The following is an 18261-nucleotide window of genomic DNA, read 5'->3' on the forward strand; positions in this document are numbered from 1 at the left end:
TTAATTGGTTAATAAAATCGTTTAAACTGTATTTCATTACATTCGTTTACAGCGTTGAGTGGGTGGAGCCTCTGTGCAAGGTTATTTTGAACAGAACACCAAAAACCATTAAAAACAAAATCTTTTAATATTTTGAGCTCATTTTATTTATTATTATACAATGTAATTTTAACACTTTCCAGTTATTTTCCTATTTTATCTCTATTTTTTTTACCTAAACTTTTATTAGTTTTCTCATTGTCCGTTATCGATCCGTTATATTCGCTAAAAAAATTTTATTTGAATTTTTCAAAAGAATTCAAAATCAACGCGACAACAATTTCTTTACAAATAAGAACCATGCCGGTGTGAAAAAAAAATCAAAAAGATTTTTTAAAGATAGTGGAAAAAAGTTCTTATGCCTTAACTTTTAAAGTTTTCTCATTCACCTCTGCTCTGTAGAATTTTTAAATATTCACAGTCTCAGTTGATGTGGGTTTTTTTTTCATTCCATTCTTTCATCATTATAAATTTATTCAACCTCTGAGCCCGTTGCACTCGAAGACTCGTGGTTATCGTTGCTGTAGCATCCACTCATGATTTCCCCGTTGAATTGCAAGAGGCACCCAACGGCCCCAAAGTAGCCCTCGTGCTCAAGGAAGAGGGCTTTGAGTGTACCCCGGGACCAGTAGTCCATGGCAAAGGAAAGCAGCTTCATGGAAATCGGATTAACACGTAGGAAATTACCAACGAAGACAACCCTGTCGATTTTCTCATTGCTTGCACACATTCGTGCAATGGAACCAATATTGTTGGTTATTGTGACAAGGGTGGCATTGGCCAAGTCCTCCCGGGACACACTGGCTCGCCTTTCGCGAGAATTCATCTGCCCAAAGCTGGCCGCTACGAGATCTCCGGGTAGCCCGAAGCGCTCATAATCACCCCCGTAGATGTCTCGCACGAGCTTATCCACCTTTTTGTGATCCCCCTCCGTGGCCAGCTGAATGGCCTCCTCGAAGGTCTGACAGCCAGTCAGGAGACAACACAGCCCCAAGAATGTACCACCACCGAGGCTTGTGCCCGATATCCGACGGTAATCATCTGGGCCGCGAACTGTAAGCACCGAAACGCCAGAGCCAACGTTCACGAGGATAAATGGATAAGGCGTTGAGAAGTCATACTGTTTCTTTTCGCTATTTGTTATATCTAAAGCATTCTCCCAGTAGTAGCATTCATTGAGATTGTGCATGTCCGTAAAGAGGATCCCCTTGATGAGGGCATCCAATTCGTCGAATTTGGCCAATTTCATATTCACCTCATCCTTAAAATCCTTCTCAAACTTAAACGCACCACCACCCGTTGCGCACACCGTCGTCACCAATTGTGCCATACCCTTAACTTTTGCCAACGTAAGGAAGTTCCCCATTTCGCATGTGGGAAAGCGAATAAAGTGCAAGGACCCACGTCTACCGCGAATCTCCACATTGTCCATCTGCAAATGTGCATCCCTGTGTCCTGTTTTCCCATAGGCCGAATGCTTTGTGAGATACCGCCGGATATTCCGGAGAATTTCTGCTTCCTGATCCAATTCATCCGGTGTAATGTCCTTGGGTTCAAAGTACACCAATTTCGTTAATGTCCCCCCGATGTCCATTCCAAACCACGGCATAGCTGTGGGCAATAGAAGAAAACACAGCGTTAAATTAAATTACACATTCGCGCACATTAATTAGGGTGTTTTTTTATGTTTAAATTCCTCCATTAAAAGAATTTAAACACACAGCTGCTAATTAATGCAATTCAATCAACCTTTGACCTATTTCCCAATTCCTTTGCTAAAAAAAAACAGAGACTTTGCGTAAAGAAAATTTTCCTTATAGGTACTAAGTACATAATAATGAAATGTCTCGCGCTGTTGCTATAATACTTTCCATGCAAATCACTCCGTCAATTGCATAAGAATAAGACCTATACCGTAGAAAAAAAAAGGCTGTTTCGTCGTGACCTTTCAACGGGGGCAAATTGCGAACTTTTTCCCACCCGCGTGAGTTAAAACATCATTTCATACTCAATTATTGCGCCTTTTATCGGAAATAAAATGCGATAGTAGCGTGTTTTAATGTCTCACTCTCATTCTAAAATAAATGAGAAGAGTATGGGGCGTGTTTCCGAGGCATTTTGCTGCCTTTACAAAGCATGAGATCATGACGTGATCTCGTGCGAAAATTTCACCCAAATAAGCCCAGAAGAAGAAACTGTTAAGGAAAATTGGGGTTAGCAAACTCAAGGACGCTAACTGGGGAATTTTGGCAAATTATGACCTCCACGCGTGTTTATTGGTCATGGTTTTTGCAATTTTAAGTGCAATGTCTATATAAGATGTCGGTGAGCAAAAAAAGAAACTGACTGAGAGGTCAAAGGTCTAGAGCAGCGCTTTTTTTAGTATGCGGAATTTTCCAGGTCCAGTGACCTTCAGCTAGGAAGCTCTCTCAAATAAATAAAGAAAATCTCTCAGAAGCTTTTTTCAAGGTGATATGGGGTAATACATTCGGACTTAGCGCACAGCCACACTGCTGCCAGAACTTTGTTTTTTTTTTGTGTGAAAGCATTGATATGATTGATATTCTGTTTTCTTTATTGCTAGGGCTTGATATGCCTTTAAAGTTTAAAAATAAAATTTTTAACGTTTGTCCTTTAAATATTTGATTCGTTCCATTTTTTTAAATCTTAAGCATTTAAAGCTCTTATTCAGATACTTAACGTTTAGCCCATAAAGAAAACTTCCAACAGTTGGTAACAGAACGCTTTTCATTTTCTATGATATTTTTATAGTAAAAGAGTGTTTTTTTAGATCTTAAACTTTTAACTGCTCAACATTTTACCCCCTATATTTTTCTTAATTAGAATTATTTTTTAATGATTAACCTTGACAATGAACTTTACTCTAATGGCTCTTTTTTTTAATACCATTTTTGATTATTATTTTTATTCAACGTTTTCTCCTGAGGATTCTGAATTTTATTTTAAACTTCCATAAAATCTTAAATTACTAATTTTAATTAGAATTTGGTATCTGCATGTCTTAAGTGCAGTTGTTGCCGTATCTTAGTACGGATAGTAACCAGAGAAGGGGTACAAAAACCTATAAGTTTGGAAATAATGTAAAATCAATCCTTACATAAATCCCATTCATCGTATCCCGAATCTTTCTCTCCAAAATCATCATCTTCTTTGGTTTTGTGCTGTGTTTCATTTTCCTCAACAATCTCGAAAAACTCTGGAATCCACGTACTAGCAGGAACACTCCTTGCCTTCTTCCTCCTCCTCTCCTTGCGCCTCTGTCGTACTAAACATCTTACTCGTTTTTGTGGCATTTTCTCTTCTTTTCTTGTCCTTTTTTACCTTTTCTATCAATATATGACGCGATGGTGTGGGGGGTCAACACCTTGACTCTAGGGTGCTTTTCGTGTCACGCGGATTGCATTCATAAAGTACACAAAGAATTTGCCTTTTCACGCTTCATCGATCACTCTTTGAGAATGTATGAAGACTTAAGCAGGGCTTCTATCCCACCAGAGAGACGTGATTGATTGAACCCGCAGTATGCTGGCGTATCTGGGAGAAAACGTGCGCCACCAATCAGAAGGTTATCGGGTCTCTCGTTGGAGTTTGACTTTCGTACACTTTAATCACTCTGATTTCTCATCTCTCTGACTTGTATAGAGGACAGTTTCACTGTGAGAAAATGCTTCCCCGGAAAAGTCTTCTGGTTTTTTTTTTAAATTTATCAATAATGTAATTTTTCTAGACGGAAATTGTTGACTTCTCTTCCTTTGACACAACTACGAGTGAGTTCAATGTGTCGTGTCAATCATACGATTTGATCGTGATCGTTGTAATACAATTGAAAAAAAAACTCTCTCTCCCTGTTTAAGGTTAGTGCAGTGTTAAGCAGATTTTACGCAATTTCTGCTGAAGAATTTTTAAGCAATTGATTTTATTGTCTTCCTTCTTTGAATGACGGTGCGCTCAATTGATTATTTTTTGGTAGTCTTGTATTGATCTTTCCAGCAATCTTTTCAAATGTTTTCACTTAAACTTATTTCTTAATTCTTAGAGTTTTTAAATATTTTTAAACTTCATGAGATTCAAGATCATACAAAAGTCATCATTTGAACGATCTTCACACACTTTTCCTTTTACTTCAAAAAGTCATTTGTTTTTACAAGATTTTAATTTATTCTTAACACAACAGATATTTGCAATTTTTATTGTCTTTCATGGAATGAATGAAAATTTTTATAAGCAAAAAGTCTTGAATTTTTTGTTTCTCTTTAACAACACTGTTTTATGTCTTTCTATGCTTTTCACGACACTATTTAGAGCCAAAAGAAATATAGGCAATGTCTCTAGTTGATCTTCAAATGATCCTCATAACAGTTTAAATGATCTTTTTGGATAACACTGTCTCCTCATATGGAACACGCGATCTGGACACATCTGCTTAAAGTGATTTCTTCATCAACAGTGATCATCCCAGGGCTAAGGAGGTGTAAATTTTGGCCATAAAGTGATTTCAATGAATTGTCTACGTTGCCTCAGCGACAGTCATTTGTATAATATCTTATCGTGGCGCGCTGGCAATCTTTTTCTTCGCACCTCCGCAGATAGAAAAAATAATGTACCACACTTTTAATTCGATCGCCGAGTTGTGCGTGAATTGAGACGCGCAAACTGGTATGTATAAAAACAGAAAAAAATTAAGCTTCAGCAGTTATGAAACGTCTCTTTTACTTTCTTTTACAAAAAGCACTCACATCAGTCCACCAGAGTATTTTAAACACTAAATTGGCAAAAATCATCTGCACACTGTTTTATTTCTTGGATGTTTTTTTTTTTGTGGAAAAATTTCCAATCATTCAAGGATCACACAAGGACCTGAGAATCGTACGAATTAACGTTTCGGTGATATAGCGTGAGGATCGTTTTAGAAAATACAATGTTGATTGCACTTTGTGGTAAAAAAGTTTATAAAATAAACTCTTGGTAACTCTCTACAATGCCTGTGGTGGAATGTTTTATTAAATTCAAGCAAAATTCCTCGCACGATCGTGAGTTTCTCCGGCGATGCCACCACATAGAAAGTTCTGGTCAAACTGACGATCGTCAGCTCCAGTGCTGTGTGGATCATCGCTTTGGGTCGCCAATTGACGAACACCACTCGATGCTTTTTCGCACTTTTGTGTTTCCAAATCAGCAAAATATTAATGCTTATGAGTGAACAAAAAGGCGCACAAGTCAATTGGGTTGCTCGCGCGGCTCATCGCGGTATATGAGGTGAAGAGTGTCATCCGATAGTGGGGCGAGCGATTCGCGTAAAACAACACGCGACAACCATCAAAAACTTTCAACCATTTGTAATCGCACCAAAATTTTCTCTCAATGGGATCTTCAACCAGCTGTGTATTGAGCTATGCTTTTGTCATTCAAAATCACTTTGCTGCCTCACCGAACGGCATTTCTTTGTATAATCGTCATTATTTTTTTTCCATTCCAGAAGACTTCCACATAATTCATTTTATTTTTAATAAATCTATTTATAGATCATCGAAAAAAAGAGGTATTGATTGTATATTTTTTTTTACAATATTGATGCCTCGACACCACATAGCATTGCACAGAGTGTCTGCAATTTGTACTTGTGCGAACAAACAATGAGATGAGCAAGTTAATTGATAAATAAATATCTTGCTGTTTTGCACACTCGTTGATTGAGACATCCTCATCACGACATTTTCTCAAAAGGAATCTTCAGTGAGAATTATGTACAAGCCAATATTATGTTTACAAGAATTTTTCTGCACGAGAAAATTTATAATTGAAATATTTCTCTCACAATATTACGGCACAAGTAATATTTTCACTTTTTGTATTTTTCCTGGCATTTTAAGAACTATACTAACATGGAAAAGTTTGGGACCAAGATTTTATATTGAACGAGGTAAATTGTCGCTTCGCTCCAATTTACCTCGCCCCGCTTCGCGGGGATTTGTTGCGCTTCGCGCAAATTTTTAGAAGAGAAGAAATTTGTGACGAATTGAAATAGATTTAATGAAATATTTACTCGTTGGTAAAAACCGCCTGGTATCAGTAGTCTCTGTACCAAATTTCATCACGATCGGACAAACGGTGTAGAAATGCATAGCTGTACAGGAACGAAATCCTTTCTTTATTATATAGATTTTAAAGTACAAAAGCTACGTTCTGTTCTAAAGACGCGACTTTGAGTCGCGCTATGATTCTTAATTTTATTAGATTTTTTTTAAAGTTGAAACTAAGTTTTTCATAACTCAAAAAACAGCGCTGAGATTTCTTATTTTAGTTGTTTTTCTTTTAAATAATTCTTCATCCACGAGCGCTATTTGGGGATTTATGTTCAGTGCTTAGAGAAGAAGTTTATTAGTGTTCTTCGTACTCTCTCATAATTCTAGAAAAAAATAATTTGACATTTCAGAGACCTTCATGATAAATTTTTTTTTTCGAACTCCAATGAACGTCACGTGGTAACATAAAATGAAATTAAACTTTATGCCGGATATAATGAGAGTTAAAATTGTTAGAAAAATGAAACGAGTTTTTAATTAAAATTCAAGAAAATACTTTTTTTTTAATAACTTCATTACGATAAGTTTTCATTTCCTTTTAATTTCACTTCTTTATTCTAATATCCGAAATCAAAATAACTTTGAATTGAAATTGCATGTTAAAAAAAGTGATGAATTTTAAAGATAAGAATTTAAATTTTAACGGAATTACATTTCAATAAACTACCTTTACTTTAATTAAAAGATATGATTTATTTCTTATGTTTCTTATATTAGGCCCTATTACTACATACCCCACATTAGTCGATCTACTTTATATCTGTTTCTATAGATAAGATAACTCTATCTTTTAAGTGCTTTGAATCATACTTTTTCAAGTCCTTAGTTCGTTAAAAAATTTTATTCCATAAAATGTACAAAAAAACGAAAAAACCTTCAATGTTTTAAGAATAGCCGGAAGAGATTTTTTTCTTCATCTCTCTATGCATTTCATGACTATTAATAGGTACTGTTTGTACAATGCACACGTCAGCCTTTTTTTCTGAGGTAAGTTTAATGCAAAATTTATCTATTCTCTTAGCTGATATTTACATATTTTATTAAGGGACATGTACTTAATCTTTAAGATTGCATTCTAAATGTTTACATTGACGTTATTATAATCTTTGGGAAATCCTCAAATTAATGAATAAGATGCAGCAAAAATTTTCCAACAAATTACAATGAATTTATAGAGAAAAATGTTAATGTGATATGATAGAGATTTTAAATGCATAAATTGGATGAAAAATAAAAGCAGAACTTACTCAAGCTGGAATGAATTAGTTTTGAAGAATTCTATGGGGTTTTGCCTTCTGGAACTTCTTATAGATTAATACTTTTTTGGCACACAGTTACAAAGCAATGTGAGAGCATTGATAACTCAGGAAGGTCTAGAGGTGGATATTTGGATAAAGTTTACTTTCTAATCTCGAGGATCAACGCAATTAGCGGGTCCGATAGACGCGATGTGCGGACTTTGGGCTGATTTTTTGTCTCCGGAAAGGCAATGACGTGAGGTAATGACGAGATTATCTAGTCGTATACGTACTGTATGAGCTACTATGGGAATGGACTCGGGCCACTCAAGCTGGATTTCTTTACCTCATTGCTAAGTAAACATTGTCGGCAAAACTGCCACAAACATCCGCCACATGATGGTTTGTTTGGTTCTATATTCTGATTCTCGGATCCCTGCGTTGTTATTGCAATTTATTGGCTAGTGTTTGACTTGCTGCAGAATGAGACAGTTATTATTTTCACCTGTACTTTTTGCACCCAGAAAAAAACTTTATTTGTTGAAAAGTCGGATTTGCTGGCAGAACTGATACGAGGCGCACACACCTTATCAGGGAGGACTTGAATGGTGATTTGCAGAGTTTCAAGTGGCCCGTGGATGTGGAAAAACGGTACCACGTGGCGTGGAAAATAAACCCAAAGGTCATGCGTGGATGTGGCGCAGTGCAAATGGGGAAAAAAGGGGTGAAACGGAAGGTCTTTACCTTTGCGGATTTTACGTGTTCCAGAGGCCATGTTGTCAGATACTCTTTCTTTTCCTTCGTCTTTACGTTCTTTCTCCGATTTTTCCCACTAATTCACCTTTGATGCAGATTATTTTAATCACGAGCCACCTCAATTAACATATCTAGATGCAAATGTGATGCTTCTTTGTGATGTAAAATTGATTTTTTTTTACAAATCTCACACGAAAGAGAAATTTCTCCATTGAACGCAACAACACAAACAAAAACAAGCGGATTTTTGACAGATGATCTGAATGAAACATATTTCAGTCGGTGCACCAAGGAGCATCAGTGAAACACATGTTTCTAATCAGACTGTCATCGTCGTGAGTTCATAAAAACTAAATTGGTTTTCCTTTTTCTTCCATTTTTTGTGTTTATCTCGGCGAAAAAGCCAAAATTACCGTGTAAATTGCACCGGAGGAAACTGTGGGTGTTTATTTGTGAGACGGCCAATTAAATTGTTAGTAAATTGCACGAGGTGAGTTAGAATTTAGCCCCACAAGGTATACTTTTCAAAAAGAATGTCTCAGATTTTTTTCCTAATTTACATTTTAATTGCCTTTTGTAGTGCAGAATGGAAGCTCTGGATGTGCTAGAGAAGCGTGTCGATGCCCTGAATGATCTCCTAGGACCCATACCCGATGAGGAGGTCTCCAAGGGCGGGGAGAACCTCACAGACTCGCTGACGTCAGCCCACACCTTGTTGACGAGTGCCCTGAGTGGTCGAGAGAACATTGTTGGGGTTCTCAATCGCACAGAAGAGCTTGAGAATTATTTAGATCCGAATTTCTTGGATGACAAGCAAGATGTGAAGGCCCAGGAAGTGTATATAAATACAATAGCCACGGAATTAGCGGGTAATTTTGAAATGCTGGAGAAGATAAAGTCTCTGGAGCCAACTCTTGGGGCCGAGTACTTCAGCAACATTCCCGATGCTAGTGGGAAACTCAAGGAGCTAAGCAATGCTACGTCTGAGCAAAAGGATCAGAGTGAAATGATTGAGCAGAGTATCATTCTGGCTATTCAGCGGTACAGTGAAATCCAGGCGGGTATTAAGGAATCCCTAAAGAAAATGAACGACAGGATAGACGAGCTGGAACAGAGGCTGACGAAGAAGAAGAAGGATGAGAACGTTTAAAGCTTCAAAAATGTGATTCGCAAGTTTTTTTTTATTCAAAATTATTATTTTCCCTTATTTACAGCTATTTATCATTTTTTTAACAATACATAATATACGATTCAAAACACATTTACATAGAGCTAATATATATACTTACTTTACATTTTCAATAATGTTTTGCTTAATGTAGATGGAATATGTTGAGAATTCTATAAAATTAAAGTATCTAGAAAAAAATCCATAAAAATAATCGAAAATATCTTTTCTTTCGCTACCAGAATACATGGATAATTATTATAGAGATATTAGTTTCTTGTATTATATTTACAGCCTTAGTTAAAAACATCGAGAAGATTTCCCTTAACATTTTTCTCTTTCTTTCTCTTAAAAAAAAACTATATTCCTTTTTTTATTGGACAATACGACTTGGTCCATTTTTTAATTATAAATTTAAAGGGATTCACATGAAAAATAAATTTAATTTGGAAAATTGCAATGTCCTTGGTTGACAAAACTAAAAGAAAATATTTTTTTTCAACAAGTGAATCCTTGAAATACCTAAAAGAAAAAATAATATAAATCTTCCTAATTGACTGACAATGCATTCAGAAAACAATTTATAAATTGAATTTTCATTAAGAATCTTAAAAAAAAAGAACTTTTAAAAATTATCCTGTCGACATTCTCCACACTTGGTCATCGTTCAGTTGGCACAAATACAATTTTGTGACTAGGTATCGTTCTGAATGCTGCACAGTGTGACTCCCCTAAATAGCACTTTTCATGCTTTACATATTGCATTATGTTTGTTTTTTTTTATCTCACAAAAATAATTCAATAGAATAAATTATTTCCTATTGTTTTTGCAATCCAATTTCGGATTTCGGGTGTGATTGACGTAAAAACTTTTGGTTGCTGACGCTGGCCACAATTTCCGTGGTAACTCAGAATTCCCCTCAGCACCCACTCCATCTGAAAGATAAAAGAAAATGAAATTAAATTAAGCAAAAATTGATTTTTTTTTCGTTGAAATATCTTGAAAACTCACCTCTTCAGACTTGGTTGATTTTTCCAAGCACATCAGTGGTGTTGCTTCTCTCTGGAATTTTTTGTTTAAATTCATTTAAGGTTTATTATTTTCATTAAAATACTTTTAAAAAAAAATGTGAACAACTCTCTTACCTTGCACCCCATTTGATCCTGATTGGCACAAATGGAACTATCAGGAAGACTTCCAGCAAAATTGCTTGTTGAATTGCATTCATCAGTCGTTATCATTGTGGCTTTTAGATAATTAAGTTGACGATCTCTGCCGTTTTCTGTAAAATTTTGAAACAGTTTTGTAAATTCTTTAAGAAATATTAACGAAAATGTCTCACCGTCTGAGATATTTGCATCCCATTCGGCAGTTATACAGGACATTTCTGCACTAATTGACGATGGAGGCTGTACTGAAAGACAGGAAGTCTCGTGCTTTGACTCTTTGTGGAGAGAATCCTCTAATTCTAAAAGAGCAATGTCGCCCGAGTATAAGAACTGCTTGAATTTTGCCTGAAAGAAAAAGTTGTTTTTTTTTCTAAAAATCATTTTTTTTACAAGATGAAGAGGAAAAGTTAGATTGATTAAATCTGATAAATTGAAATCTGTAAAAAATCATTTAAGAAATTCTTTGACAAGTCCAACACTGTTGGCTAAAAAAATAAATTTCACCCACTCTACCCCACGTTCCCCTAATTGTAAAAAAAGTTGGCTAACCTGAGGATAGGTGTAAATGTTCTTCACTGCTACACTTCGTGTTGAATCATTCAATTGTCGCGTAAAATGTCGATCACCGGCAAATATTTTCCAGTCTACTGCTGAATTTCTCCCATCAACCAATTCTGTCCGCCCAATAATGCAGGAGTAGCTCGAGAGCACCCATCGTGGGGCAACGATTGTTGCTGAACAAACCAAATTGGATGATTCACTAAATGCTAGAGCCACGCTCGAGAGCACACTGGCTTCGATGAATTTTTCATCATTTAACTCGTCCGAATTCTTCGCTTCGCCATTGCGATTTCCACATGCTGCAAGTTGTGCAATACATTTTATATCATTCACTTGTTGATTCTTCTATTGCTTCTATTGCATTGCGAAAATATACTCACTGAATTCCTCGCAAGTTAGCGATACGAAGCCCCCGGTGCAGGCATCTGTCTCTACAATTTTTTCCAAGAGCGAAGCATTGGCAACCTCAGTGAGAGCATAGATGGGACTTGGTGACTCACTAAGGGCCGTTTTAGTCCACGCAGAGTAGTTTGCGTAGCCCAGTTTGATGCACATTTCCTCTGAATGTCGATCTGACCAACTATCTGCACAGATATAGTGATACTTTCCTACACCCTTTCGTACGCCAACTAAATTGGTTGCTTCTGCGCTGGAGTCATTGGCTAGGATCTTCAGGCAATCCCATTCATCTGACAAATCAGGACACTGAGGTAGACCGCTGCAGACATTTGTTGCAGGTATGCAGCCTCCAGTTGTGCATTTAAATTCATTAGGTCCACAGTCGCAAAGGCGTTCGTCTTCGCTTTCTGTAAACAAAATAGAAGATCCCCAATTTGTTTTTTTTTTGTAATATAAAAGTTTAAGGTTATTAAGGTTTAATAGACTCACCTGAACAGTCTACTTTCCCATCGCATCTCCATGCTTCGGGAATACATCTCTTTTGTACAGTGCAGTAGAATTCTTTGTTACTGCACGTGTCCAAGCAGTTTGTTTCATCTCGTCCATTTGCGCAGTTTTGAAGTCCATCACATCCCCATTGCGTTGGGATGCACGGACCTTTTCCTGAGGCATCACAGGAGATCTCGTCAAATCTACACTGCCACTCTGAGCAGTTTTTCTCATCGCTGCTGTCGTTGCAGTGAGCAATTCCATCACAGACTAAGTGGCGGGATAGGCAGGGACCATCGCTACACTGAAAATGCCCAGGGCAGCCCAATCTCTCACAATCCATCTCATCTGATCCATCTGTACAATGGGAAATGGCGTCGCACCTTTCGGTTTTACTAATACACGGTGATCCATTCTCAATGGAAGTACCATTCATGCACTCAAACTGCCCAGATGTGCACTGAGAAAACATCACCATTTGTTCGGTGTCCAAGCTTTTGGACATTTTGTTGTCTTCGTCCGTCATCACTTCAACTTGGGTATTTTTATCCGAAGCTTTGGACGTTCCAGTCGACTCGCTAGTCGCCTGAAACGTCCCTTCATCTAAAAAATGATCGGTCGTTGAAATAATGGTCTCCTCTCCGATCTCATTGGGTTTTATCTTTTCTCGCAAGAACTCATCCTTGTCCGGCTTTTTTATGCCTTTTCCAGAAATAAGTGGAATGACTTTCAAGTCATTTTCTGCTTCAGCGAAATTTTTGTCTTTACTAAACTTCTCGTCAGGATCAAAGATTTCATTGAGCCTCTCAGTTGTAGCGGTTGTTGTTATTTTCTCATCGGCCTTTAGAGAATTGTCGTCATTAATGAAATTTTTAAAGAGCTCCGTTGTACTTTCTGAGTTGAAATCACTTAGTTCTTCAACTTTAGTTGTAGCTCTCGTTGAACTACTAGCTTCTTCCGAGGATGATGTTCTTTCATTGACTATAACTGGAGTTGTTGTTGATTCTTCCACTTCAACTGTAGTTTTTTCTTCGTATTCTACAGGAGTACTTGACATGTTTTCAATCTCAACTGGCTTGGCAGAGCTAGCTTCCATTTCCATTACCGGAATGACTGCATCATTTAAATCTTCTGATGCATTCGTTTTGTTGATCATATCAACGTGATCACCCTGCAAATTACTATCAACTGGATTTTCTTTGTGATTCTCATCGTTGTCTAATCTAGGCGTTTTTGGCTTTTGCTTTATATCCTCCTTGACAACTTCTTCAGTGTCGTTGTGAACAAACACATCATGCCCTTGGTGAAGATTGTGTACAAGAGTTGAATTGTTATCAATGTCTGGAAGGAAAGGCGATTGATCTACAACATTTGCAATTGGTTGGAATGTTTCAGCTTCCGAGACATTTTCAGTGACGGCATATGTGGAAGGTGTTCTTGGACTAGACATTTCAATATTAGGCAAAAAAGGAGACATCTCCAAGGAATCACCCTGCTGTGATTCTGAATCATTATTGGTGCCTGTTGAATCTTCAGTTCGAGGGGAGAAGATGTTTAACGTATTCTCCTCTTGCTTCTCATCCGAGCTCTTTTGTTCATAGAGTCGGGGTGATTTGAAGTATGTCTCTGTTGGCTGAGGAATATCATCACTGATGTCTTCAGTTACAGGAGCTGGACGATCAGTCAACGCAGAATCGGTATCAGTATCTTTCTTTGGATTTTCCATAGTCGACGAAGAAATCGCCGAATCACTTTCATCTACACCACTAATATCACCTCGGCTTAGACTAGATATGGTTGTTACATCAAGATTTTCGGACGAATCAGTAGTTGAAGACTTGCTTAATGATTCAGTAGCATCATTACTCTCCGTAGATTGCTCACCTAGACTAGTGGTTACATCCATATCTTGGGCATTGGCATCTTCCTCAGATTGTGTTGTAATTCTTGTTGATTCATCTTCGTCAGATTCAGTTGTGAACATTGAATCATTTATGTCTCTATCCAAAAGCGCTTCCAAAGTCTTATGATCGATAAACTGCACATGCCGTTCCTCCGGTTGTTCTGTAGACGTAGTTCTGCTTGACTCCTCTGCATTTGACGCTTCAGTTGTATGATGAATAAACATAATGTTATCTGCTGGAGTTCTAGGTGTCTCAGATGATGGAGCTTCTTCTGGATTTTCAGTTGAAGAAGATAGGAAATCGTAGTCTAATTGCTTAGGTGATTTAACACTAATGGAAGTTTTAGACTGATTTAAAGTATCTATATCGTTGAGTTCATTTTTTGTTTCTGATTCTGACTTCATTGTTGCCTGATCTTCATCATTCATCTTTTCAATTTCAAAATTATGTTCACTCGAGCTTTCTGGCATACTTGTAGAAAGTAAATCGCTATTACGAACATTTTCAGTAGATTCCGTTGAAGGTTTTGATTCACTTGCAGGCTGAGGCTCTGGTTCTGGTTGAATTGTAGGCTCTGGTTCACTTTCGGGAGTTACCGCGTCAACCATTTTGCCATTAATATTTCGTTCCATAGCTGCTTCGGTCGTTGAAGTTAATTCAACAATTGGTTTATCATCATCTGGTTTTGGTTCACTTGCAGGTTCTGGTTCACTTGAAGGTTCTGGTTCGCTTGATGGTTCTGGTTCACTTGAAGGTTCTGGTTCGCTTGATGGTTCTGGTTCACTGGATGGTTCTGGTTCACTTGTTGGCTCGGGTTCGCTTTCTGGAGTAATATCGGCATTCTTTTGGTTATCCAATGATTCCATATTATGTCCCATAACTTCTTCAGTCGTTGAATGGATATCTAAAATTGTTTTATCATTCTGTAATTCAGATTGGTTCTCTAGTTTTGGTTCACTAGTAGGTTCTGGTTCACTTGCAGGCTCTGGTTCACTTGTAGGCTCTGGTTCACTTTTAGGTTCGGGTTCGCTGGCAGGTTCGGGTTCACTTTTAGGTTCAGGTTCGCTGGCAGGTTCTGGTGCGCTTGTAGGTTCAGGTTCACTTGCTGGTTCAGGTTCGCTTGTTGGTTCTGGTTCACTTGCTGGCTCAGGTTCGCTTGTTGGTTCTGGTTCACTTGCTGGCTCAGGTTCGCTTTTTGGCTCAGGTTCGCTTGCAGGTTCTGGTTCGCTGGCTGGCTCTGGTTCACTTGCTGGTTCCGGTTCGCTTGCTGGCTGTGGTTCGCTTGTAGGTTCTGGTTCGCTTGTAGGTTCTGGTTCGCTTGCAGGTTCAGGTTCGCTAGAAGGTTCAGGTTCGCTAGAAGGTTCAGGTTCACTTGCTGGCTCAGGTTCGCTTGCTGGTTCTGGTTCGCTTACTGGAACACTATCATGGCTATGATCATGATGATGATGATCATGGTGGTGATCGTGACCATTTTGTGTTGCTGTTACTTCGTACGCATGTACGTTATCAATTTTAACAGCCTTTCTTGGCCCGCAACTTCTTCTATTTTCTTGTAGTTCCATATTTGTAGGACAAGTGCACACGAAATCAACGATCTTCTCATTAAATTTACATTCATGATCACAACTATGAATAAGAAAAAGAGGCATTTGTGAGATTTATTATTTACTTTGTTGTCAATGATTTTTAACACTCACTTATATTCTCCAGGATTCATGAAGCAAGTATCTGGTAAACGTGCTGCTCTCAATGTATTTGTTGGAACTTTATAATTATCCAGCCAACCATTATTTCTCTTAAGATAGTCCGCCATACTGCTACTAAGCCATGCTGGTGAAATATCCGATTGCATTTTATTGCTCCATCCAACTCTGTAGTCAATTACCACGGAACCGGGCCTAAGAAGAATGGGTTTAATTAATTAGTTTACAATTCTCTTGTTTTTCAAGTTCCACTAACTCACTTCATGTTTGTAACTTTTACGTAAATATCATTATTATTTGCCATATATGACTTAAGCGCTTGTTTAATGGACCTCTCCATTCTCTGCGCCAAGTTCATGTACGCCGTGCTGTTATGGTTGCTGTAGTCATCTCGAAATTCTGTATCTTGCAGTGTCAATTGGCCCTCAAGCGTATTTGGAACTGTAAATTAATATGTATTTAGGTAAATTTAATTAGTGAAATTTCGTAGGTGCAAGGAGGTTACTCACCGTAAATAATATTCTCATCCGTTGTTACTAATATCGAAGATGACGCTGTGCTTGATGTTGTTATAGGGGTTGATTCCGTTGCATTCATTTTTCTACTTCCTGAGACACCTAAAATTCCGGATGCTTGTACATCGTTGCTGTTAAACTGCCTTGATTCTATTGGTGTGGGTTTTGCACTGAAGATCACACCAGCTGTAAAAAAAATTATCCGCTTTAGTCACTCATTCGGAATTTTACTTCATTCGTCATTCCTTACTTGCTGACAGCAAACCAATGATGATCAAACTAACAAGTAATGCTAAGACTATGGCCCAACAGAGCCACTTCCTCCATCGACTCTTGATTCTTTTGTCTTTTGTTACATAGAGTTTTTCACCCCTGAAAGTAAGAAAAGAAAATTTAGGAGGATGAAGAGGAAGAGTAAGATGAAGTCGCAGAAAAAAGGTTTGGTGATGGCATGTCTGATAAGATAATTTGACAAATTCTACGAAGTAAATACATTTTGCGTCATGCACGACCCCGTAACCAAAGCGAAATCACTGAATGGAACCTCAGAGGTACACCCCAAATGGCTTTTTGTTGCTTCTTCAGGAATACAATTACATAAAGAGCAATGAGATAATTTTGAGAGATTTGAACGGATTTTTAGTAAGGAATGAAGCGCAAATGACGAAGTAAAACACTCGCAGTTTTTTTTTTGCCTAAACGCATGATGGAGATCGTTATTTTTTGGGGGGTTCGTTGAACGCTGATGAGGTGAATGGGTGTGGGTGTACCTCGATATTTTAATCCAACTATTATAGTCGATGCGGCCAAATGTAGGCTGATTTAGCGATCGTCCATTATTATCTACTCCATGTTCACCCCTTGGAAAAGACACGCTAGAAGAAATTCCGTTTATTCAGTTGAGACTTTCAGGGTTTCACCAACAAGGCTCGTTCTATCTTTTGACCATGGGATTCTTTATTGTACTTCTTTTGGCTTTTTAATTGTTTTTTTTTTTCTTCAATATTTCATCTATATTAATTTGCTTCTAATTATATAGCCAAAAGGGAGGCCAAGGAAAGGTACAAAATTTGTCAAATAAAATATTTACCTCATGTATTTTCGGTGTTCATTGACCGGGACGAAGTATTCATCGTAGGGATCACCAATGTCCACCTCTGTGTCTTTCTTGATGGGGATCCCATTGTCATGCCCGTTTACAGGCTTATTCAAATTCACTAATTCTAAATTGACGGCTTCTGGGGAGAAAAAAATGTTAAATCGTTAGTTTTGAGAGACTTGTTTTGGCTAAAACGAGATTTTTTGAAGAGTGGTCTTGAAAGCCATGTGGAACTATATATTTGAAATTCATTATGTAGCAAATAAAATCACATCACAGGAAGAGAAACAGAGATTATTTTTTATACTCTGTCAACAGGAGTAAATAAAAATTCATCTCGTATTAATATTTTGTATAAAATTTTGCCATAAAACTTTAGCAACAATTTAGCAAGATTTAATTAACCATACAATACATATTTGAATTTTTGCTTTTATTCAATGATTAAAGGTTTATCAAAATTGATGGAAAAATTTACATAAATGCAACAGCTTCATAATTTTTAAAAATAATACAACAGAAAGAAGTACAAAAACTACTTTAAAAAATCTAATTATTTTGTAACACTTTTTCTCCGCAACGATTTCTTTCATTCTAAATAATTTATTTAAAAAATTCATCTCAAAAATATATTTCCACCAACGAGAGCTCTCTTGTCACTTTATGCTTCCTTTTGAGGGGAGGAGAATAATGAAATGCAAACAATTGCTCACCTGCCAGAGGTTTATCGACACTCTTCCCATTTTGGGGTTTAGTCGAATTGAGGCTGGCTTCTGTGAGACCATTTTGGCCAAAGGAGCTCAGAGGTCGCTTAGGCTGTTCGTGCTCGTAGCCCGGATTGTCTAAACCAATTTTTCCATCGTAGGTGTCATCTGGTTTGGTGAGGGCTACTTCTTCGAGAGGTGGAATAATTACTTCAGCTTGATAGTTATGACGTGGTGATGGCGTTGGAGCTGCGGTGTTTTCGCTTGCGGATGATTCACTGCCAATGGAGAGGGACACTTCATTTTTGAATGGATAGTTTGCCTCCAGAGTGTGAGTTTCCGCTGAAGACGTGGATGCCGTGTTATCTTCCATGTTGAGAAATGTCTCTAATGAATAGAAATTAAGATAATT

The 18261-nt window shown here is 37.5% G+C and overlaps 3 protein-coding genes across 9 annotated transcripts in view; 1 reads left to right on the forward strand and 2 right to left on the reverse strand.

The window, feature by feature from the left end:
- Window positions 1-122: 122 nt before the first annotated feature.
- LOC129797585 (pantothenate kinase 3) lies at window positions 123-8409 on the reverse strand. 3 transcript variants are annotated; one of them, XM_055840330.1, is made up of 3 exons: window positions 4797-5172; window positions 3158-4713; window positions 123-1650 (listed from the first exon to the last, which is right to left on the reverse strand). In XM_055840330.1, exons 2-3 carry the CDS (start codon window positions 3351-3353, stop codon window positions 512-514), a joined length of 1335 nt encoding a protein of 444 aa, XP_055696305.1. In that variant the 5' UTR covers window positions 3354-4713; window positions 4797-5172; the 3' UTR covers window positions 123-511. The 3 variants fall into 3 exon arrangements, with proteins under 3 accessions (XP_055696305.1, XP_055696306.1, XP_055696307.1); XM_055840331.1 differs by lacking the exons at window positions 3158-4713; window positions 4797-5172 and adding an exon at window positions 8126-8409; XM_055840332.1 differs by lacking the exons at window positions 3158-4713; window positions 4797-5172 and adding an exon at window positions 7728-7847.
- On the forward strand, window positions 8374-9526 carry LOC129797750 (uncharacterized). 3 transcript variants are annotated; one of them, XM_055840588.1, is made up of 2 exons: window positions 8374-8652; window positions 8718-9526. In XM_055840588.1, exon 2 carries the CDS (start codon window positions 8724-8726, stop codon window positions 9285-9287), a length of 564 nt encoding a protein of 187 aa, XP_055696563.1. In that variant the 5' UTR covers window positions 8374-8652; window positions 8718-8723; the 3' UTR covers window positions 9288-9526. The 3 variants fall into 3 exon arrangements, with proteins under 3 accessions (XP_055696563.1, XP_055696560.1, XP_055696562.1); XM_055840585.1 differs by having other exon boundaries at window positions 8374-8627; XM_055840587.1 differs by having other exon boundaries at window positions 8374-8627; window positions 8723-9526.
- LOC129797424 (uncharacterized) overlaps window positions 9299-18261 on the reverse strand; it is a 36347-nt gene continuing 27384 nt past the window's right edge. For all 3 annotated transcript variants that reach the window (XM_055839960.1, XM_055839962.1, XM_055839961.1), the window contains exons 3-15: window positions 17859-18236; window positions 17137-17284; window positions 16297-16418; window positions 16041-16232; window positions 15792-15972; window positions 15526-15726; window positions 11925-15454; window positions 11417-11842; window positions 11025-11335; window positions 10649-10820; window positions 10452-10588; window positions 10318-10368; window positions 9299-10241 (exon numbers count right to left, since the gene is read on the reverse strand). In XM_055839960.1, the coding sequence (XP_055695935.1) occupies window positions 10104-10241; window positions 10318-10368; window positions 10452-10588; window positions 10649-10820; window positions 11025-11335; window positions 11417-11842; window positions 11925-15454; window positions 15526-15726; window positions 15792-15972; window positions 16041-16232; window positions 16297-16418; window positions 17137-17284; window positions 17859-18222 (5973 nt within the window). In that variant the 5' untranslated portion in view covers window positions 18223-18236 and the 3' untranslated portion in view covers window positions 9299-10103. The remainder of the gene's footprint in view (window positions 10242-10317; window positions 10369-10451; window positions 10589-10648; window positions 10821-11024; window positions 11336-11416; window positions 11843-11924; window positions 15455-15525; window positions 15727-15791; window positions 15973-16040; window positions 16233-16296; window positions 16419-17136; window positions 17285-17858; window positions 18237-18261) is intronic.

The sequence above is a fragment of the Lutzomyia longipalpis genome, chromosome 1 (assembly GCF_024334085.1).
Source record: "Lutzomyia longipalpis isolate SR_M1_2022 chromosome 1, ASM2433408v1".
NCBI lineage: Eukaryota > Metazoa > Arthropoda > Insecta > Diptera > Psychodidae > Lutzomyia > Lutzomyia longipalpis.

Coding starts and splice junctions, on each gene's coding strand:
- LOC129797750 (XM_055840588.1), top strand. CDS start 8,724: ATGGAAGCTCTGGATGTGCTAGAGAAGCGTGTCGATGCCCTGAATGAT.
- LOC129797585 (XM_055840330.1), bottom strand. CDS start 3,353: ATGCCACAAAAACGAGTAAGATGTTTAGTACGACAGAGGCGCAAGGAG. Junction 1,651..3,157: donor ATACGATGAATGGGATTTAT/GTAAGGATTGAT, acceptor TATTGCCCACAG/CTATGCCGTGGTTTGGAATG.